At 40.6% G+C, this 20,535-nt stretch overlaps 2 protein-coding genes across 3 annotated transcripts; one reads left to right on the forward strand and one right to left on the reverse strand.

Annotated features, from left to right (window-relative positions):
• The first annotated feature begins 267 nt into the window (after positions 1 to 267).
• On the forward strand, positions 268 to 20,337 carry tdrd9 (tudor domain containing 9). Its single transcript, XM_079370386.1, has 35 exons — positions 268 to 491; positions 5,053 to 5,135; positions 5,243 to 5,310; positions 5,686 to 5,907; positions 7,938 to 8,060; positions 8,303 to 8,383; positions 8,473 to 8,637; positions 8,740 to 8,843; positions 8,920 to 9,039; positions 9,205 to 9,289; positions 9,369 to 9,426; positions 9,512 to 9,616; positions 9,695 to 9,792; positions 9,900 to 10,031; positions 10,608 to 10,770; positions 10,906 to 10,969; positions 11,426 to 11,489; positions 11,580 to 11,624; positions 11,956 to 12,009; positions 12,242 to 12,358; positions 12,519 to 12,626; positions 12,812 to 12,912; positions 13,023 to 13,193; positions 13,791 to 13,902; positions 13,988 to 14,203; positions 15,099 to 15,188; positions 15,289 to 15,546; positions 16,075 to 16,236; positions 16,732 to 16,802; positions 16,890 to 16,999; positions 17,560 to 17,656; positions 17,747 to 17,885; positions 18,264 to 18,382; positions 18,464 to 18,536; positions 19,956 to 20,337. Exons 1-35 carry the CDS (start codon positions 364 to 366, stop codon positions 20,052 to 20,054), a joined length of 4,005 nt encoding a protein of 1,334 aa, XP_079226512.1. The 5' UTR covers positions 268 to 363; the 3' UTR covers positions 20,055 to 20,337.
• rd3l (RD3 like) lies at positions 1,515 to 4,804 on the reverse strand. 2 transcript variants are annotated; one of them, XM_079370391.1, is made up of 3 exons: positions 3,932 to 4,804; positions 2,930 to 3,229; positions 1,515 to 2,418 (listed from the first exon to the last, which is right to left on the reverse strand). In XM_079370391.1, exons 2-3 carry the CDS (start codon positions 3,223 to 3,225, stop codon positions 2,052 to 2,054), a joined length of 663 nt encoding a protein of 220 aa, XP_079226517.1. In that variant the 5' UTR covers positions 3,226 to 3,229; positions 3,932 to 4,804; the 3' UTR covers positions 1,515 to 2,051. The 2 variants fall into 2 exon arrangements, with proteins under 2 accessions (XP_079226517.1, XP_079226516.1); XM_079370390.1 differs by having other exon boundaries at positions 2,930 to 3,271.
• Positions 20,338 to 20,535: the final 198 nt, after the last annotated feature.

Below are 20,535 nucleotides of genomic sequence, written 5' to 3' on the forward strand. Positions count from 1 at the left end.
AAAGTCTCATAGATAAAGATTGATCATGGTCTTCTGATATACAATAATGGAAAATCAAAAGTGACGACCTGTAGCCGTCAGTTTCATGTTATTACATAAAACAGATCCATATTGCATAATATACATAATGGTTATGTAACTTTTATAATTGAGTGTGTTTTTGAATAATGGGCTTTATTTGATTAATTTTAAAGAAGGGTATCGCCTCAGTTAATATTAATATTGTAGTTTGACCGTCACTTTATGTGATTGTAAGACTGACCACCAGGGGGCGATGTTACATCTGATCCACGGCTACGCGCTCAGGAGGCACTTCACGTTACGTGCCTCTCACTTCGGAGTGTGCGACGAAAATACGAAAATATGAAGAAAGTCTTCACAGCAGAGCAAATTTCGGATTGGTTTACCTCAGGGACGAAGTTCGCCAATATTAAACTCCCTGAAGAAGTTGTCGATAAGAAGTTTCTGGAAGCACCATCGAAAGAAACCAGGTGAGTTAACTGTTCAAAGTTAACGTTTGCTAGCTTAATGTCGGGTATCTTTAGCTAGCATCTACCTGTACAGGGCAACACGTGTCTTTTAGTCTATCCTTGTATGCTTAAACCTTGTGAAGTAACCTTATGTGGCTCCAAAAAGCTTCACAATATCAGTTATGTCTCCCATTAATAAAGGAGAGCTGTTCGAGCTTGACAAAATTTGTTTTGTAAATGAAAATGTGAATTGGGATTAGTGGTGGAAAGTTTCAAATCGCTAACTTTCCATTGGAATTTATGGGATTTGATAGGTATTAACTGGTAAGCTAATATAATGAACGGTATCATATACAAGCATCAGTATAAACATTTAGTTTTGTCCCTGGCAAATATCCATGTAAAATAATGCAAGGATGAAAAAAAAAATGTAAACTGATTCATATCAACTTAAATAAATGTCATTACCCAATAATATCATCCAAACTTCTCTTTATGTAGTCCATTGGCTCCAAATTGTGCATTTGGTAGTCTTGTTCTCTGGGCTCAAAGTTTGGTCCAGGGTTCAACAGATCATCTGTGCATGTGATGGAGGAGTTCATTCAGTCCCTCCCTCCCTCCTCAGACTTTGTGGGGGGATTGTTGCAGCCTAAAATGGCAGATTTCGTGGCAGCTTTTCAAAAATATTGCAATGCATGTTGCAATGTCTTTAAGATTTTTTTTTTTGCTATTAAATTGTGGCAGGAAGCAAAAATTGCAAAATTAGTGGCATTTGTTTTTAATGTCAACTATTTTCTGGAAAACATTTTGATGTGATGCCTATACCTGAGCAAAGCCATTTACTTTATGAAGTTTGCAGAGTCATCAGTATAAAATGCAATTTTTCACAAATTAACTTTGTGGTTTTCTGCATAGGCCTTCTTACACAGCCTGCAAAAAGAAGTCCAACCATTTAAATACCTTAAACATTTCCCAAAGTTTCTGTGTTCAAACCCAATGTCACAGGATGATAAACAAGTAAAGAAATAAAACAAGGAAAATGTTATCAGTCATATTTTTTCACCTTTTATTTCAAAGCATACCTATCTTCTCAATGTTTGGACAACTCATTGATATTTTGAAAAGAAACAATTTGACAAACGGTAACAAGTAGACATTTCACTTTTTAGACTCACAAGCCAACATGTAACTTTTTAATTTTGGGACTCAAAATGAATGTTCAAGTATCAGTCACTCAATATTATATCCATTTAGTGCGCCTGTAGGTGTCCGTCCACTTATGGCCCGATCCCACTACCTACCTTACAATTTACTTTTGAAATAAATACCCAAATGTCATTTAAAGGCTTGTTAGCAGGACTACAAATAAAAAGTTGGTCCATTAAGAGTAGGGATTAAAAACAGTAGGCGAAAAACAATATTTTACAGTTCAACAAATAGTTCACATTGCCTTGAGTTGTGAACTTAGTCACAGACTGATTTCCCCACAATTAATACAAATAATGAATGTCATCATGCTGTGGATTCAGTTATTCCTCTGGTTAAGAACAATGCCACAGACGTTTTTAGCAGTATATCCACTCATAGTGTCGTGCTGTACGCTCCCGTGGGTCTGAGAGGAACAGGGCAGAAATACGGAAGGTCCCAGTCCCTGTTGAACCCTGAGTACGAACTGGAGTGCTGCATGGCCCAGTCCACATAACCCGATATCGTTGGAATCTCTTCCCTTCGGTTGTCACCACAATGTGGAACAGTGGGTGTGATAAAGCCTTGTTTCATTTTGTATTGGCTGGTCCAGGCCTCCATTGGTCGGAGCTGTGCTGGCTGCACTTGGAGGTTGTCCTGTTCAACATACTGCTTTTGGCTCAAAAAGTCTCTAAGCACCTGCTTGAAGACAGATGCCAGCTCCCATGGCCTAATGTTATTTGTGGCAAGCACCTCACGAAACCTGTGAAAAGATGAAACCAATAGATTTGAGTTAAACACTTGAAGTGGAGTAGCAAGGATTTGCTTAAAAACTGTGTCAGCATCTCACAATTTCAATAAGCAGTTTGTTCTTATGTGTTATCATTAACACATATCTTACTGAATATGTAATTCTTTGCTTATTTGATTGTGTAACCACACAGTAGTGACCCAGCCCTGACTTTAATGGTAAAGTAAGTAGATCACTTTTCTTAACCGTGTAGAATAACCTTCTTTTTGTATCAATATGGTGACAGTTGATGAAAACCCTGGTTTGACTCAGACCTACACAGCACCTTTCACCTTCACACCTTACACCGCCTGCCTTTGTGACAGTAACACATCATGGCTCTCTTGGCAGCCAGCCCTGCCTCCTTTCTTCATGGGTCTTCTCTGGTTTGCCTGCTGTCAGGCTTTGTTTTGTTGAAGCAGCTAGCTATTGTTGACAGCTTACTAATGTGTGGATGGAGCACGGCACGGCTGCTAACAAATACCTGGAGAGCACGGTGGCTGCATGGACAGGAGGGATTTGGGCACACAGGAACTCCAGATGGTGGAGCTCTGCTGTGGGGATGAGGGTCCGTAACCTGGGGTACTTCTGGAACCAGCGGAGACCCAGGGCGCTGTGGGCCAGTCTGTTCTCCCGCTCTAGCTCCCTCGCCAGCCTCTCACGTTCCTCCACGTGCCACAGGAGCTCTCGGATCAACATGCGACTGGGGACAACCTCAGATGTCTTCAGAGGTGCTGCTTCATCCTCCACCTGGGCTTTTGTTTCGTTGGACCATTTCATCCAGCTGAACAGGGGCATGGCAGTCAGAGCGGACAGGCCTGAAAAACTGTCAAGAAAACAAGAAGCTGTCTGCACTCTTATAACTCATAAGAATATTCTGGAACACCTGTGGCATTAAATCAAGAGCTACTCTCTTTCTAAGTTTAATTTTTAGCAAACGTAATAAAATAAATAAATCAAGTAAAAATCTGTTTACTTCCTGCTGATGGTGAATAGGAAGAAGATACGCTTGTGTAGAAACGAGGTCAAATTTTCTGCTTCAAAGACCTCAGTGAGAATGCGTCACAAAAAATGTAAACGTGAATTTCCAAACATGGAAATATTTATTTTTATTATTTTTTTATTATTTACTTGTGCGTAAAATTCAAGTCCTTTTTAATATTCTTTAAAATATTTTCTCTTTATAGTTGACAGTAAATGCTGATCACCCTGTTGGCTGACCTCTGGTCCCTGCTTGATGCATGCTGTGATTTGCCTTAAGTTCAAGTCACACTCAGTGTAATAAGATGCCGCCGCTCCGAAACGGGTCGATTCAACACCTGGGATTAGATAGATTACACTGCCTGCAGGATCAGAGGTCAGCCACACTGGACAAAAACTGTATGTTTGGCTTCAAATGTTCAGAAACATTACATTTTTATCTCAAATATTTAGAAAAATATCAAAACATCTTGATTAAAAAGTGAAAGGAAGGATCTGTACTTACAGGTGAAAACTGCTCCACTGACACCTATGTGACCTTTTTCATAAATCAGGTTTTTCATTGAATACGTCCTTCATCGAGTTGTCTCCATGGCTCAGTCCGTGTGAACTTCATTTCTTCATTTGGTGTCAGATGAAGTCCATTACTTCCGTGTCGGCAGCAGTGCTCCAGTGTCCTGCTTATTGTAAGCAATGTATCTTTGTGTTGTAGTTATTGTCTTGTCCTTTTTGTCCCTCCCACTGCTCCTGTCAAGTAGGCTTTTTTCCAGGAGAGTTAGTCACACTGCTAACTAAGAGCTGTCACCTCTCCTCTGCCGTCACCCCACTCTCTCTCCTGTGCAGTATGCCGCTTTAGTGTAAGGTCAGCTGCTTTGTAGCTTGCAGGAAATGTGTGCAGTGGAGAGAAAGGAAGAGGACGAGAGTGCATGTGTGTGCACGAGCCGTGGGTGTGTTGTACATGAGCTTCGCTTCGTCCTGTCATGATTGTGCTTGCTGCTGGGAAGAAATTCTTCCCTTAAAACAGGAGAGTGAGAAGCAGAGACACAGAGAACGGTCTCCAGGCTACTGTCCGTTCTGCTCGGTGGATCTGACCAGAGGAGGAAAAGTTATGTAGTGATGATCACACCAACTGTGATTTTATGTTGCAATGATGTGTTTAATGATCTCTCTGAGCTAAAAATGTGTCGTCTGACAATCAGAGAGTTTATGTATTCTCAAGTGTCTGCAATGTCAAATAATATGAAATGTTTCAGTAGACATCTTTAGCCTGAACAGACGAAGCTAAGGAGATGACTGCTGTTAAGTTTCATTATACTCATAGTGGCTCATGTTATTAATAGAGTAGGAGACCAAACAGAACGACAGTTACTGCTCTCTAAAAGTTAAAGGGATACTTCACCCATTTGCATGAAGTTGTGTATCATTAGAAACATGGTAGTAGTGTTGAATGGTCATGAATCCAACCCTCATTTTGTCCTGAGCAATATGACGCTTTTTGCATCGCATGAAGAAAACTTTCAAGCAAAGAAAAACATATTTTTCTCGTCTCAGGGCAAAATGAGGGCTGGACTCACGACCATTCAACACTACTACCGTGTTTCTAATGATGCTCTGACTTTGTTCCAGCCCTTCTGAGGTTCCTCACGAAGGCAGTCTGAAAGATGGGAAGTCTGATGGAAAGCCGATCCAAAAGGGAGACACTTCAAAGAGTAAGCATTAAACTGTTGGTTTTCTTCTTACGCATGGATGTATTTGACAGGGATGTCCCTTTAGTTATCTGCGACTGTTTCTTGCATGTGATTTCTTTTTTCCTCAGGCACTCCTCCTCCTCCTCTGGCGAGCTACAAGTACCCCAGCCTGCCTATAACCAAAAACAGACAGGAGGTAAAAAGCACAACACCTACATCTAACCACACATCCTGATGTTTTCAAAAAGCACTCTTGTTCTCCTGTAGTACTTTTCCTTTGAGCTGTGTTAGTTATTACTGAAATTGCCATTATGACCCGAGGACACTTTTGCACTTAAGAGTTATCTAATGTTGCAGAACAAAAGCTAACTTTCACTGGTCTAAAATCTCCTTCTTGATGCAGAGTATAAAGAGTTGACTTGGGGTTTCATATCAGCTTATCATGTTAAGTTTGATCATTTCAAAAGTTAACTTTGTATTTATTTGTTATGGCACAAAGCTTAAACAGGAACATGCATTTGAGCTCGTTTCTGCTTTGTGTGTTCGTGTGTGTCGGTGTTCTTGCCCCCAGCTGGTTTCTCTTGTAGAGAACAACTCTGTAGTGATCGTTCGAGGAGCCACAGGCAGCGGAAAGACCACCCAGCTGCCACAGTACATTCTGGACCATTACAGTGAGAAGAACGCCTTATGCAACATCGTGGTCACCCAGCCGCGTAAAATCGGGGCGACTAGCATTGCACGATGGGTTGCCACGCAGCGAAAATGTACCCTGGGTAGTCTGGTGGGATATCAGGTTAGTGCACCATTTAGTGGCAACTAAATGTAATTAAACTGTTGAATTAAGATTCTAAAGACGGCACATACAACTTAGCTCCTGTCTTAGTCATAAATAGAAAAAATGCTGAACATTTTAATAAATTGTAACGAGCATTGAAATGTAATAGTTAAGACTGCATACAAAACCCCCCTTCCATGTCTCTCAACACTTCAAAAAGAAGGATGTCAAGCTTGTGTAGCTCTAAAACAACATCACTAATAATATCTGTTGTCTCCTCCGCTTGGTGCAGCAGTGGAGTTCAGTGGGATGTCACTTAATGTGAGAGCAAAGATAAACAGTGTTAACCACACAATCACAGTGTAACTGTGGTAGGGTAGGGATGAAAGTGTCGATCAAAAAGTTCATGACCCATTTTTAATGATTGATTTATTCTTACAGTTGTACTTATTGTAGATTAAGTACAGTTCTAAATATGATGTAGTTTACTCTCTGCTTTTCTCAGGTCTCTTACCCACTCACATGCACACACCTACACCTCTCCTCTCTCGCTGTACAAAGCCGCCTCTTTGTCTTTCTCTCTTCTTTGTACACCTCTGCTCTGATGACTTCTTCATCAGCACTATGTTTTGTATAGTCACCATGTGATAATGTTTGCACAACAGCTTATTCTGACTAATCATGCGTATCATTGTTAAGGTTTAGGAGCTAAACTGTGTGCAGAAGTTACATAAGAAATAAATGGGATCCACTGATGGTTTATCAGAATGCAAAGTCATTTTCTTTCATTCCTTTTCTGCAGAATCCCGGTCCCTTTAGTGCAGTGTTGTTTTCTACTGCAATAAATGTTATGTATTTGTTGTGGCTTCTAACAGTTCTTTTGGTGACCATATTATTTTTGTGCTGAAGAAGCGCCAACTAATGAACTAAACGGCCCCTTTTCTGTGAGTGTGCATTCAGCCTAAAACAGAGAGCCTGAGTTAATAAGCTACTGCTTGATACCTCCAGGGTTTCCCACACATGGACGAGACTTGGGTGGGTCCCCCAGGTATTTTAACGGCCGCCCAAGTATATTTCCAGACTGTTTTTTTTTTTTAATCTACTAAGGAGAGTCCGCTGGTACGTCCTCACTTTTGAGGTGCAACATCTCATATTAAAACAGAAGCTTTGTTTTAATATTTGTCTTCAGCTGTAGAGGAAGTTATTCTACCCTCTTAGGGCCTGAACACACACGGGCGCTTAAATGCAACCTACAATATGCTGCACAGCAAACAGCGTCTCTGTGCACCTGTGCTGGTCTGCTCTAATTTAGATGTTACACTGCATAGTACGTTTAGGGGGAAAAACAGCTCCTTTATTTGTGCAAAACAGCCTCAATGCAAAAAAAAAGTATCAAATTCATTAACACTAGTGTTCACAGCCACACAGGTAAGAGTGGAGCAAAAAACATCTGATGAGACTATGTGGAAACTGTGCTGCAGTACTTATAAGAGATGCCACAAGAAAATGTTCTAGTGATTAGGAAAACAATTACAACTCTGCATGACCTTAAAGAAATGCGTATCAGTATATTAGGTCTGTAAATATGACTGTGAGGTCATTATTAAAAAAAAAAAAAAACAGACGCTAAATCAGAACGGGGCGGTTGGTGGCTCCACACTTCATCCAGATATGTCGAGACAGTCTGGATCCATTTTGCACAAGGATGCAATTTATTAATGAATTAAATAAACCCCTGAAAAAGATGCACGTTAAAAACGGTACAAAAGAAGAGCAATGGAGAAGGGCAACTTTTTGTTGCGTTCTAGCCTGAATATTGTTAGAGCCCAAAGCTTTGTGAATAAGACCTTGAGTCAGGGCGGATAGAGGGAGCAAATGATGCACAATGTCTATTTGCTGCAAGTTCAAAGTCCTTTGTGTTCCTATTTATATTTTTTGTCTTTGTTTTGAAAAGTCATATAATTAGTGAATAAAAGGTAATTTTGTATTCATAGTCTAGTCCGTTCATTAAAAGCATGTGTGTAATCAGATTCATATCTGTACTTTAGGTTGGATTGGAGAAGATGGCTACTGAGCACACCCGACTGATCTACATGACTACAGGAGTACTTCTGCAAAAACTGGTTTCAGCCAAGTGCCTCACTGAGTTCTCCCACATATTTGTGGATGAGGTGAATAAACGACAAGACGGATCAGAACTGGAATCTTTAATTGAATTGGTTGTTTCGTCTTTTTGGTTGATTGTAGCAATCAATCGCCATAATGCTTCCCTGTTTATTATTTTGTTTTGTTGAAGTTATTAATTTTGTTTAATGTTTTTTTAATCACGTTTCGTAAGTTGTAAGCTGCTGTAGAGGACACAATTTGTCCTTATGTCTAACTAATGACTTCTGCCGTCTCTACACTTGCTCAGGTTCATGAGCGCACCGAGGAAATGGACTTCCTCCTGCTGGTTTTGAGAAAACTTCTTCATTCCAACTCTCGCTACGTCAAGGTATTCTCAAGATCAATTCAAATACCCTCCTCTGTTCATCTCCTGCACCGATTACCTCTCACTCTTGTGATTATCATTCTTTATTGTAGATCATCCTCATGTCAGCCACCATTAACTGCAGAGAGTTTGCTGAGTACTTTGGGACCCCCATTCGTGGCAAGATGAATCCCGCCTACGTGTTTGAAGTGCAGGGAACACCGTATACAATTGAGGAGTTTTATCTTGATGACCTAAAAAAAATGTTTCCAAACAGGGTATGAAGATACTAAGTATTTACAAATGCTGCTGCTACTACTGTATTGGAAACTACATTTTTATTGTGATATTTTTTTTTTTTTTTTGTATCTCTCAATTAGGCTGTGTCACCTCACCCAGATGACCCTCACAATTCAGAGGAGATGTACAATCTTGCCATCAGTCTGATCCAGAGTTTTGATGAGATGGAGGGAAAATATTCCAAGTAAGGCATTCGTCAATACCTCCGAGAAGAAGTCGGTACTTAGAGTAATCATGTTGTGTGTTTTATGTGTGAGCAGCAGAGCAGAGAAAGGAGTTGGCATGTCTTCATCAGAGCGGGGCAGTGTGCTTGTTTTCCTTCCTGGCTTTCATGAAATAAGCTACATGCATGAGGCCTTGGCCAAGCTGGTCCACAAAAGGTGAGCGTGTTGGTTTACCTTCTCATTGCCTATGGTCTGCTGGGGTTTTTTGCTGCCACACTCAAACCTTTTTTTTTTTTTTACTACTAATATTGATTGGTTACGATCTCTTCCTTCTCCTTTTTTGTGAGGAATCTTTACAATATTTTTTCATTTGTTGTTCAGGTTACAGATTTATCCTCTCCACTCCACGGTGACTCTAGAGGAGCAGAACGGTGTGTTTCTGTCCCCTGTCCCCGGATACAGGAAGGTAGAAAGCAACAACTTGTTTGGCCACTCATGTGTTCTCGCTGCCTGCAGTCACACTTTAAAAATCTCCATCCTAACAGGTCATCCTTTCCACCAACATCGCTGAGAGTTCAGTGACTGTTCCAGATGTCAAATATGGTGTGTGTTTTTTTTCTCCTCAGCTTTGCTCTCAGTGTTGTCCTAATACATTTGTTTATAATGAAGGTATTTTTCCTCGTCATAGTTATTGACTTCTGTCTGGCCCGTCACATGGTCTGTGAACAAGACACCAATTATCAGTCTCTGCGTCTCACGTGGGCCTCCAAAACCAACTGCAACCAGCGTAAAGGTACAATACTTCATTTACAAAACATAACCTCTGATGTGTAAATGTTTCTGTCTTCTCATACTCATTATTTTATCTCAGGCAGAGCAGGTCGCGTGTCTAAGGGCTACTGTTACCGTCTTGTCACCAAAGAGTTTTGGAAGAATGAAATCCCAGAGTACATGATCCCTGAGATGCTGGTAAGAGAAAAAAAAAAACAGGATATGTTAAATTTTTTTGTTTTCCAAAGCTGCTGTAACTTTAATTTGACAATCAACACATGCCATACTGTTTGCCTTCCTCTCAGCTTGCCCCGTTGGGCTCCATTTTGTTGAAGGTGAAGTTGCTCGACATGGGAGATCCCCGCTCCCTCCTTTCCACCGCCCTCTCTCCCCCCAATCTTGGTGACATAGTGAGGACAGTGCTCCAACTCAAGGAGGTAAATGAATTCAGGTGCAGAGATTGTTCACTTGAGACAAGCACTCATGGATGCGTGCGCTCGGGAGAGCAGGAGAAATGAAGGGTGGTGTAACAGCATGGATCTGTGTGGGTAAAATGTGAAACAAGTATTTGTTGGTTGTAGTTCCTTCTTATCACTGACAACATGTACAGTGGACTTTGATTAAAAAGTCTTAACTTTACAATAATAAAACAATTACCTTCGTAAAACAAGACCTAGAGACAGATTAAAGATTGAATCCAGCCGGATATTCTCAGGCAAGAAGTTAAAGAGCCGATGAACGGCACAATGAAAATGATAATGCAGAGGTGTAAAAAACATCTGGGGAATTTGTGTCCAAGCATCTCTGTCTAGCCTATAGATGATTAAAACTAAATTGTGACAACGAGGAAAATAGCCAAGTGAAAAATTAAGTCTTCAGTTGATCAAGTTGATGTTGGATCAGGAAGATCAGCTATTTCATGTTCAGAAGATAAAAGATGAAAAGGAAAACTGATTATTTGACATTTTTGGAGTAGATTAGGTGTGTACACTCGCTGCATGTGTTATCTGTAGATGGGTGCACTATCTGCGAAAAGTGATGGCAGTGGTCAAAATGAGGATGGCGAGCTGACGTTCTTGGGTCAAGTGCTGGCCCACCTGCCCGTGGAAATTTATCTGGGGAAGCTGATTGTCCTGGGCCACGTGTTTGGATGTCTGGATGAGTGCCTTATCATCGGTCAGTCTTTTGTTATACTTAATTTAATTATCTAATTTGGTGTTCTGTCATGACTACGGGGTGTTTGGGTCGCTGTAATGTGTTTTTTTATGAACTGTGTAAACGAAGCACAATAACATCTCCTCCTCTCCTCAGCTGCCTCGCACTTTCTGAAGAGTTTCTTTGCTATTCCATCCATGCAGCAGCTTGCCGGCCACAGGTGACTCACATCCAGCAGCTACACTCATTCACTGACTAACAGGCTGTCAGTATAGATCAGTTTGGTGACACAGTGACTCACTGTGGACTAAAACATGTCATGTTAAATAAATAAAAACCTGACCTCTATATTGACCACTGGCTCCCATTACATTTTTATTCCGAACTAAGTGTTGGGGCTAGATCAGAGATACAGACCGAACACAATACCTTCTCTGTGAAAATCAGAAACTGCCCAACAAAGAGATCAGAAACTAAGTGATTGTTAAAAACTGTCTGTCATTGTTTTCTTTAAATCTAGGTGTACACATACCCATCTTTCAAAAAAGCACATTTTTGTTTCCTGTGAGTGCCTGTACAGATGTCAACCGGTTTCATGTGCAAATCACACTACTGCAGGGCAGGTGAAGCCGAGTTTCACTGTTTATCATGTCATGAATAATTTCTGGTGTTTCAGGAGCAAGTTGGCCTTCAGCCATGGCATACCAAGTGATTCCATATCTTTTGTCAATGCCTTCAAGGTAATGGGGTTGATGACAAGTCAGAAGTTTTGTTGTAGACCTGATTTACGTATTGGCCTAAAAGCTTTCCTTGTTGTCTCTTACGGTTAGGCTTGGTACTCTGCCAAAAAGAAAGGACAGCTGAGACACCCCAAGGTGAGCATAACAACAACCCAACACAAGCTCAGTGGAAAAGCACACGTAACATAAAATAATACTCTGCGACTGTTGTAGTACAGAGCCATCTCTGACATACAGTTATTCCTCTTTATAATCTTCAGTCATTTTCTATCTTCTTAAAGATGTACATTGAAGGACAATATTATTACATCTACATTAAAAAGACAACATTGAAAACAATGTTTTTAATAAAGGTCTAGATGGTTATTTACATTCATTTGCATTCAATTCAGATTTTAAAAATACAGCTTTTTTGTCTCGTAGTCTGTATTTTTTTGTCGAAGTGTTAAGAGGTCTTTCTCCTCAGGATGAGTTGGACTGGGGAAAGGAGAACTTCATTCAGATCAAGAGGATCAGGGAGGTAAAAACATGAGAAATGCAAAAAAAAATCTGTAAAGTTTGAGTACATAGAACTTTTTAAACAATATTGTTAGATATATTGTACAGTCAGAGATTTTCAGTGATGAATGTTTATAGTGTTTTGTTCACAGTTGAGTGTTTCGTCATTCATTTATTGGTAAACATGTCAAATTCCAGTCTAAGTGATGTTACATTTTTCAATTGAGCTGATCGTAAATGAATTCCCTGTTCAGGTTGCAGAGATGTACGAGGACCTGAAAAAGCGAGTGTCCCAGTTTAACATGCATGTGCAGGAGAACACACAACCCTTGGATTACACCAATACACACAGACAGAAGTTCATTCTTCAGGTTAGAGTCTGTTTCTGTTATATCCACAGATTTACTCTATATACTGTATACATCATCACCCAGCTCTAATAGGAGCTATTCTGTTCACATTTCAGACCCTGTTATGACTCTGAAGAAACACCAGATACCAAATATAATCAGTTTGTTACAACCCTTTTAGGTGGTCATTGCTGGAGCCTACTACCCCAACTATTTTGTCCAAGGAGAAATACACGAAGACCTGGCCTCCAGAGAAATGAGTGGCTTCAACCCCAGAACAACAGTGATGGTATGACCAACTGTGAGGAGAGCCACAAAATGAGTGTTGTTTGAGCTCAGGACAGTTTTTTTCATAGTTTGACATTTTTTGATGTGCAATGACCTTCAAAACCCTTCAGGGGGCAGCTGATATGGCTCCAGTCTTTACAACTTTTAGGGTGGAAGGTGGTGAAATGACACTATACTTGCTTTCAGTTGAGGAACCTCCCGCCGTACAGTTTCCTGTATTACAAGCAGTTGCAGTCTCTGTTCCGCCTGTGTGGACAGGTCAAAACCATCTTCTATGAGTGCTCAAGGTACCAAAAGCTGCTACGGCAAATCAGACATTGTTTTAAAATCTTCCCTTGTTGTTCTATGTAAATACGTTAAAATATGCACATTCAGAATTGTTTTTGTGTTTTCTCAGAGCATATGTGGAGTTCTACAGGACATCCCAAGACTCGGGGGTGTTGCCTGAGGTCACTCTTGCTCTCCTCATGGGGCAGCAGAATTCTTCCATGGGGCTCTCCGTCCACTCCATTGATCAAATAGAAATGCATGCTGGGATCAAAAACATAACTCACATGAAATATTCACGGTACGCTTCTTTTTACGCTCCCCTGTCTAAAAGAAATCGGTCACCACGACAGTATTTAAACACTTACACTGTGACGGGGAAAAAAAACTTCAGAGCACAAACATTCTTCTTTGGCTTTTTTTTAAGAGGCTGAAATAAAACATTCCTGACTCTCCTTTTGAAAAGTAGAATCTCCTGCTTCACTGGCTGCATTGGGCAAGGCCCCTCAACTGAGCCTTAATTAATTCTGACATCCCAGCACTCTGTATGAGTCTTTCTTTTTAGTCAGAGACCACACCGGCTTCTTCCTGCTCCATCTGGGAGACAGGCACATGGGTGACTTGGCACATTATTATCTATCCCACAGTTAGACTATTTTCTATTTTCACGGATTACTTTCTTTATTTCATTTATTTATACAGCTCATGACCTTATTACATGTTATGCCACATCTTTTATATATCCTCCATACATAAGGGTAACAGTGATATTTCAGCTCTTTAGTAATAATAATGCAACTCAACAGCATGTAAAATCGAAGCAGCATAAAAACCGTTGAAGGAAAGTGCATGTGTGCTTAATGTTAAGTCCTGTCCTTTGTGTGTGGCTGCTGTGCAGGGTGACTGTTGACCTCCAGAGCCAGACTGTGTACCCGGTGGGAGTGCTGAGCAGCAGCATTGACCCAGACAAGTTGCCCCCCCACCGCTTGTTCGTTGTCAACATCACAGAGGTTGAATCCTTTTCAACTAACTCAGTCTCACAGCTGAATAACTTGATTCGGTGATAAGATGTACCATCTCCAAACTCTGCTGTAGGTGTTGGAGGTTGGACATTTCTGGGGCTTCCAGGCAGATGAAGCCAGCTTGGAAAAGCAGCGCAAACTGACTGCAGAGATAAACAGGCTAACGTTGCAACCTGTGACAGTGTCCCTCTACCCCAACCTGCTGTGTCTGGCTCCTTACTCGGAGGTCAATGAGCAGGGCTTGTACTACCGTGCCAAAATCCTGCACATTCGTGGCAATTCAGTTGAGGTAAAAATGCTCACACAGTGCAGGTTTCTGTTCAAGAAAGGGTCCATCCAATCAATTCTTTTTACTGTCATGTGTGTAAAAGAGCACATTTAGTGGAGTTTAAGCTTAGTTACGAGTTTCAGTGTTATATATATTGCTCTCTCTCTTTCACCAGTGCACCCACCCTTCTACAAACAAAAATAATCTATGAATAACCATTCCCAACCAATCATGTTAGAGGGGTTATTTTGTAGGATAATGCAGATGATGGTATGTTGTCCTCCTCAAGATGTATTCTCAAGCTTCTGCCTTTGTTTTAGGTGTGGGTAGAGTGTAAAGAACGACACACAGGAAAGGAGAAGGTCAGACTTTACCAGTTTAGAGAACTGTAACCATGAGTTGCCACCTAACCGCGAGGCCATCAGCGCCCCCTCGTGGTGGCATTTCGGACTAAGAAGTGACATAAACAATCTATCTACAAATATGTTCAACACATGCAATGGCAAATGCTTGTATAAATTATTCAGCTATTTCCTGAGCAAAATCTGTTACTGGGTATCGTGATCTGACCAGCGCAAAACTAACAAATCTCTCTTGAAAAAATAATAAACTGTTTCAAACACAGTAGTGTGATGGAGGAAGAAAAGAGGGAATCCATATTTGTGGGCACAAATAAGAGAGAAAATGACAACCGGCAGCAGCTGAGTCGTGTGTGTGCTTTTTCTTTAAGATAGATAAGCAGATTGTTTTTAAAACTATGTCAAAGACTAAATTGGTGGTGTTAAAACACATTGACATAGAAGATGGGTAGTTCTGTTCAGGTATTGGAATACTGTCCGCAGAAAAACTTAATGAAGTCATTCTTAAGGATTGCGTTTGGAGATTTGCTCATACAACTTTATGTACCCGTGTTCAGGTGTTCTTCTTGGAGTTTGGCAACACAGCAGTTGTTGCCATCAGCAACCTCAGGGAAATCCCTCCTGAACTCCTGTCTCATCCATTTCAGGTAGCGAACACTGCGATTTGAATTTTCAGAGAAATGATTTATCTGCTTTATTTTTCGAACTGTAAATATACACAATTCTACACTATGTCTGTGGTCTCAGGCTCAGGAGTTCCAAATCATTGAAATGCGTCCTTCAGCCCAGTCCATCATCCTGGGGAACCAGTGGAGCAGCCGGGCCCGCAACCGCTTCATCACACTGGTGAAGGGCCGCTCACTCATCGTGTCGCTCTACTCCATCCTCCACGGTGTCATGCGTGTGCAGCTGCTGATCAACACAGAAATGACAAACACCAGCGTGTTGGACATCTTAGTGGAAGAAGGACATGCTGAGAAGGTCGAAGAAAGCTTTGATTCCAAGGTGACACTGCAGACGCCACATATTAGACTTTTTAGGCAGTGTGAATAGAGAAATAATTCAGGTATAACATTTTATACTTGATACGATTCCTCACTTTAATGTGTCCTTCCAGTATCAAAACTGGGCATATGTACGCTGGAGAGATGTTTTACTTCCCTTCCTCAAAGACAGCCTCTTTTCATAATAAACAGCAACAGAATATATGTGGAAAGTCCTAGAACAAGACCATAAGAACAATAATTCCAAATAATTTGTTTGGTGGACTTGTATGATCTGAAATCTCCTGTATTGTTTATTGTTTAGCTCACATTATTCAGCTGCCAATATTCCTTTATGTACTTGCAATGCAGATATCTACCAGCAGATGGTGTAGTTAGTTTAAAGTGGCCAGGATTACTTTGGACTAAATTTAAGCAAAGCATTAATGATTGATAATAAAACAAAATCATTTCTTTGCCCGATTCAGGAAGATCCATACAAATGCGATGTGCACTTGTAAGTGTAGTTGTCTTGTCTGTGCTTTTGCAGACGAACCATGAGGCACTGATGTGCCTTTACAGAGACATGGAAGCAGGTACATACGTCCCCAACTCTACAAGCAGCTCCTGGAAAGATCGTAAGAGAGAGGAGAAGGAACTCATTGACAGTCTGCTCGACCGCTTTTCCAAGATGCCTTGTTCCAGGGCAAAGGCAAGATACACTGCAGCTCAGTGAAATCGGAGAAATATTAGGATTACTTACAAATAAAAGAATAAAGTGAACAAACAGGCAGATAAGCTTTCCAGTCATTTCATCGAGACATGCCTGACAGATACAAGATTATCTTTGGATATTTGAAACTTTGCTCTCAGGATTTCAATTAACAGAGCTAGAAGTGTAAATAATCTGCCACTATGAGCTTGAACAGAAAGCCTACAAACTGAAACAGATAAAGAACACAGACAGAGGAGTACATGTGTTGCTGATGATTTTTTTAAAAATATATTAGGTAGATATTTTCATCTCGTTTGCAGTTTGTTGCTCTCAGCTTGTCCAGAAGATGGAGCCATCTAGTAGCTCGCTTGGTGTGCTTTTTGTCCATTTAAAGACACACCCATTCTGCCTGATGAGCAACTGAGTGACTCCCTGTGACTGCATGATTACGTCGTGTGGTGTCTGACCCCATTCTTCCTTGTAACGTGGCAGGTTAACCTGAATGGACCCACCAGTCCAAACAAGATGAACTTCCACAGCCTGAGCCACAAGACCTACTACAAGTAAGCATGAAAATGTTCATTTGCAAATGAAACTTTCAAGGTGCCAATGCCCCATCCTCCTTTGATCAAGAGTGTGTCCTCTTGCAGGACGGTGTGTATCGAGAAGAGCAGCATCAACTCCTTGGCCCTGAATGAAAACCCTCATTACAAACATCAGAGGATGCTGGTGGCTGGGACCGTGTCAGTCAACTCTACAGGTCGTTCATAACACATCGTCTCTCTGATGTACACTCAAAGGCCTGCGTCTACCGCTTTAAACTGCACTAGTTAATACCTAAATATTAACAATTAATTATTGACTACATGAATGTGACTGCTTGAGGATACCAACACAAGAACAAGTAACCAACACTGTCTTTACACTTGTTCCTTTTAGTGTTCTAGCTCGTTGTTCTGTTTGGAAATGTTCCTGTTAATCTGTGTAAAAGACTAAATATGTTACATAGAAAATTTGTTTTTTTTTTTGTTTTTTTTAATTGACTGTGGGTGTCTCTGTACAACTGCAGCTCAAGTAAAAATTGCAGATGTCTTTGTCTAGGTCAGGTGTGTTTCACTGATAGTTGGTCGTTGCCATTTCATTTTCTTTACTGTTAGGGACTTTTTATTCATATTGTTGCTCTAGGGGACTAACAAATAAACATTTTTAACTGCAATCTGGTCTTTATTATGAATGCAAGCTACACTGAAACACCTCAGCCAGGTCAGTCCTGAGTAAAATGCCTCTTCTCCCCCCCCCCCCCCCCCCCCTCTGTTGCAGGGACCCGGATTCTGCTGAGAGACACATCTATCATGCCAGACATCCCCGGACTTCCTGCACTTGTCACCATGCTCTTCACTCCCATTATGGAGTTGCGGTCAGTAAAACCCACAGACTTATAACTGCACACCTTAAAGGAAGTCAAATGAAAAATGTCAATTTTAAACTTTTCTCCACATTTTTACAGCACTAATGAAGAGAGGACATGCTACACTGGCGCTCTCTGTGGCTTAGGCTGGAACAGTCAAACACAGGAAAGCATCCTGCCAGAGCATGACATCGAACTTGCCTTTGACGTCAAGTTTGATGTCGAAGACATCACAGAGGTAACAGCTGTTACCGGGCTGGTAGAATTGGTCAGAAATGATGGTTTTAGTAGAAATGCTAGATGGCAAAAATACTTCAACTTTTATCGCACTTTTCTAGTCTTTAGACTACTCAAAGCGTTTTAATAGAAATCCTTCTTTAGAATCTAACTATTTTAATCTTTTACCAACTGCTCCATTTTTTTGTCTGAATCTAAAGTCTGTTTAAACTGGGGAAAAAATAAAAACATAACACTGAACAATAATTCAGATCATGCTTCATGCGATATTGGCTCTTGCATGCAAATAATCTACATCTGCATTTCTGTAATTCCAGTCCTACATAATCGAGCACTCTGATTGTTAACTGCTGATTAGTTCTGGATTTTTCTTTGTCAGATCAATGCTTTGCGAGTAGCTGTGAACCGGCTAGTGTGCGGGGGGGCTTCTGGCAATCGACATCTGGGGCCTGACAGGATAGCCGTCCTACAGGAGGACTGCAGAGACCGACTCATCAGGTGACATGCACAGGTCCATCACTGATAAGTTTATACAATGTTAACTCGATTATTTAATAATCTTTTTAATATGTCATGCAGTCTTTTCATCAAGTCCCCAACGAGAGAAGCTGTCACACAGAAGTACTATGAGAAGCTGGAGAAATGGAACCAGGTATGCACCCGATAGGGCTCCTCTGCCTTTTATATTTGAATTACCATTGAATTTATCCCTGACTAATGCTGTTTATGAGCGAGGTTTACCTCGACGTGTTTTCAAAACGACAAACAAATCATACATACGGTCAACCTTTCCATTCGCTCTGGTTTCCTTCCCACTATCTGGAAATCTGTTCAATTGACCCTTTTATACAAAAGCAAGGACAAAAATGATCCTGATAATGACTGAGTCACTGGAAATGATCAATGTTAAATTCTTCTGTCTTAAGTCCTCATCAGTCAGGCTTCAGATCAATGCATAGTACTGCCTCTTCTGTCACCTTAGTTGTAAACAATATTTTCACAAGTACAGAAATGCATTGTGCTGCTGTTTTTGTTGACTTGTCAAAATGTTTGATACTGTCAATGATGGTCTTCTTATTCAAATATTGTGTAACATTGGGTTAGATGCCAACACTTGTAAATGGTTCCAGAGCTACCTGTCTGATAGATTACAGTGTGTAAAGGCTGGAACTATTCAGTCTGCAATTCTGTCATTAACAAGAGTGTGTTCCATAAGGGTCAGTTCTGGGTCCTATATTATTTATGATCTATATTAACAATGTTTTTTCGTCTATCACGGACGGTAACATTCATCATTACGTGGATGATATCGTACTGCATTGTTCTGCTGAGTCTGTACAGCTTGCTGATAAAAGTGCTTTTAACAATTTGCAGACGGCATTTATCGACTTAAAACTGATCATAAATGTCAGTAAAACAAAATACACGATCTTCTCCGAAGCCAGAGATCTTGTTTTTAACAGTCTACAACTATCTATACTCAATGGCAAAAGTGTTGAAAGGGTCAAAGTATATACATATCTTGGAGTTTGGCTGCACGAATCTCACTGGCAAACTAATTCACTTCATCACTCTGCTCTTAGAGTCATAACCGACGACCACTATAACACTCATCAGTTTATTCTCTCGAGCAAACTTGGCTGGTCTTTTCTTTTACAGAGCCGTGATAATCACATGCATGTCTTTCTCTATAAATCCATTATTGGACGTACATTATCTTATGTAACGTCTCCGCTGAACTGGACAATCCTACCACACTCGATCTACTGACTGTCTGTAAAATCAGCTTTTTTTTTATTTTTTAGCTTTTTCGCTCCAGAAATGTGGAACACTCTCTCAAGATTGAAACTTTTGTTTCTCTGAAGCAGATGAAGACAATGATCTCAAACCACTTTACTACAGTGTGTAATTGCTTCTCTTGAGATTCATACTGACCTGTCTTTGTTGTTGTTTTTTTTGGTGCTCTTAGGTTTGTCTTAATCTGTATCTCGACGTCATCGTAAAGGAGGGTAATCTCAATGATTTTTCGAGGCTTAAATGAAATGAAAATGTACTTGTGTTGAACCTGCAGGTGGACCCTGCTCTGAAGATGGATAATGTCGAACCTGGAGATTCAAAAACCAGAGGTGTTCTCTTCCAGCTGCATCCTGTCACTCTCCTCAACAGCTAAGCACAGCTCTAGTCTTTTATGCCTTTTTTGTTAAGTGTAACTGGTTTCAATGTTTTTTTACTGTGAGCACTTTCCTGAAATTTCAATTTTATTTTGTTTAGAGGGAAAATTTTATTTGAATTTTCAATGAGGTTGAAGTTTTTTGGACTGCAGAAAAATCCTCAATCCTTACTTTGTCATTTGCAACAATCGCTGAAGATGTTAATTCCTGTTTCAATCAGTGGCTGCAAAGTTTCAGCGCCTGAGCAGTGGGCCATTAAAAATAGTTGTTTGCAACAGATAAGGCTTGTCAATCACTTTTCATTCAAACATAGTCTCAGTGTGACCCAGGAGTCAAGTTAAAATTGTCACCACACACACACAGACCACACTCTGTTCCTACTATGTGAGGGGGGGGGGGGGGGGGTCTGTGCCAAAATTCATTGGCTTGTATTTATAGCTCATCATTCCAGATCTCCCATCCAAAGTGTTATCACCTCAA

Source organism: Symphodus melops (assembly GCF_947650265.1).
Source record: "Symphodus melops genome assembly, chromosome: 19".
NCBI classification, from domain to species: Eukaryota; Metazoa; Chordata; class Actinopteri; order Labriformes; family Labridae; genus Symphodus; species Symphodus melops.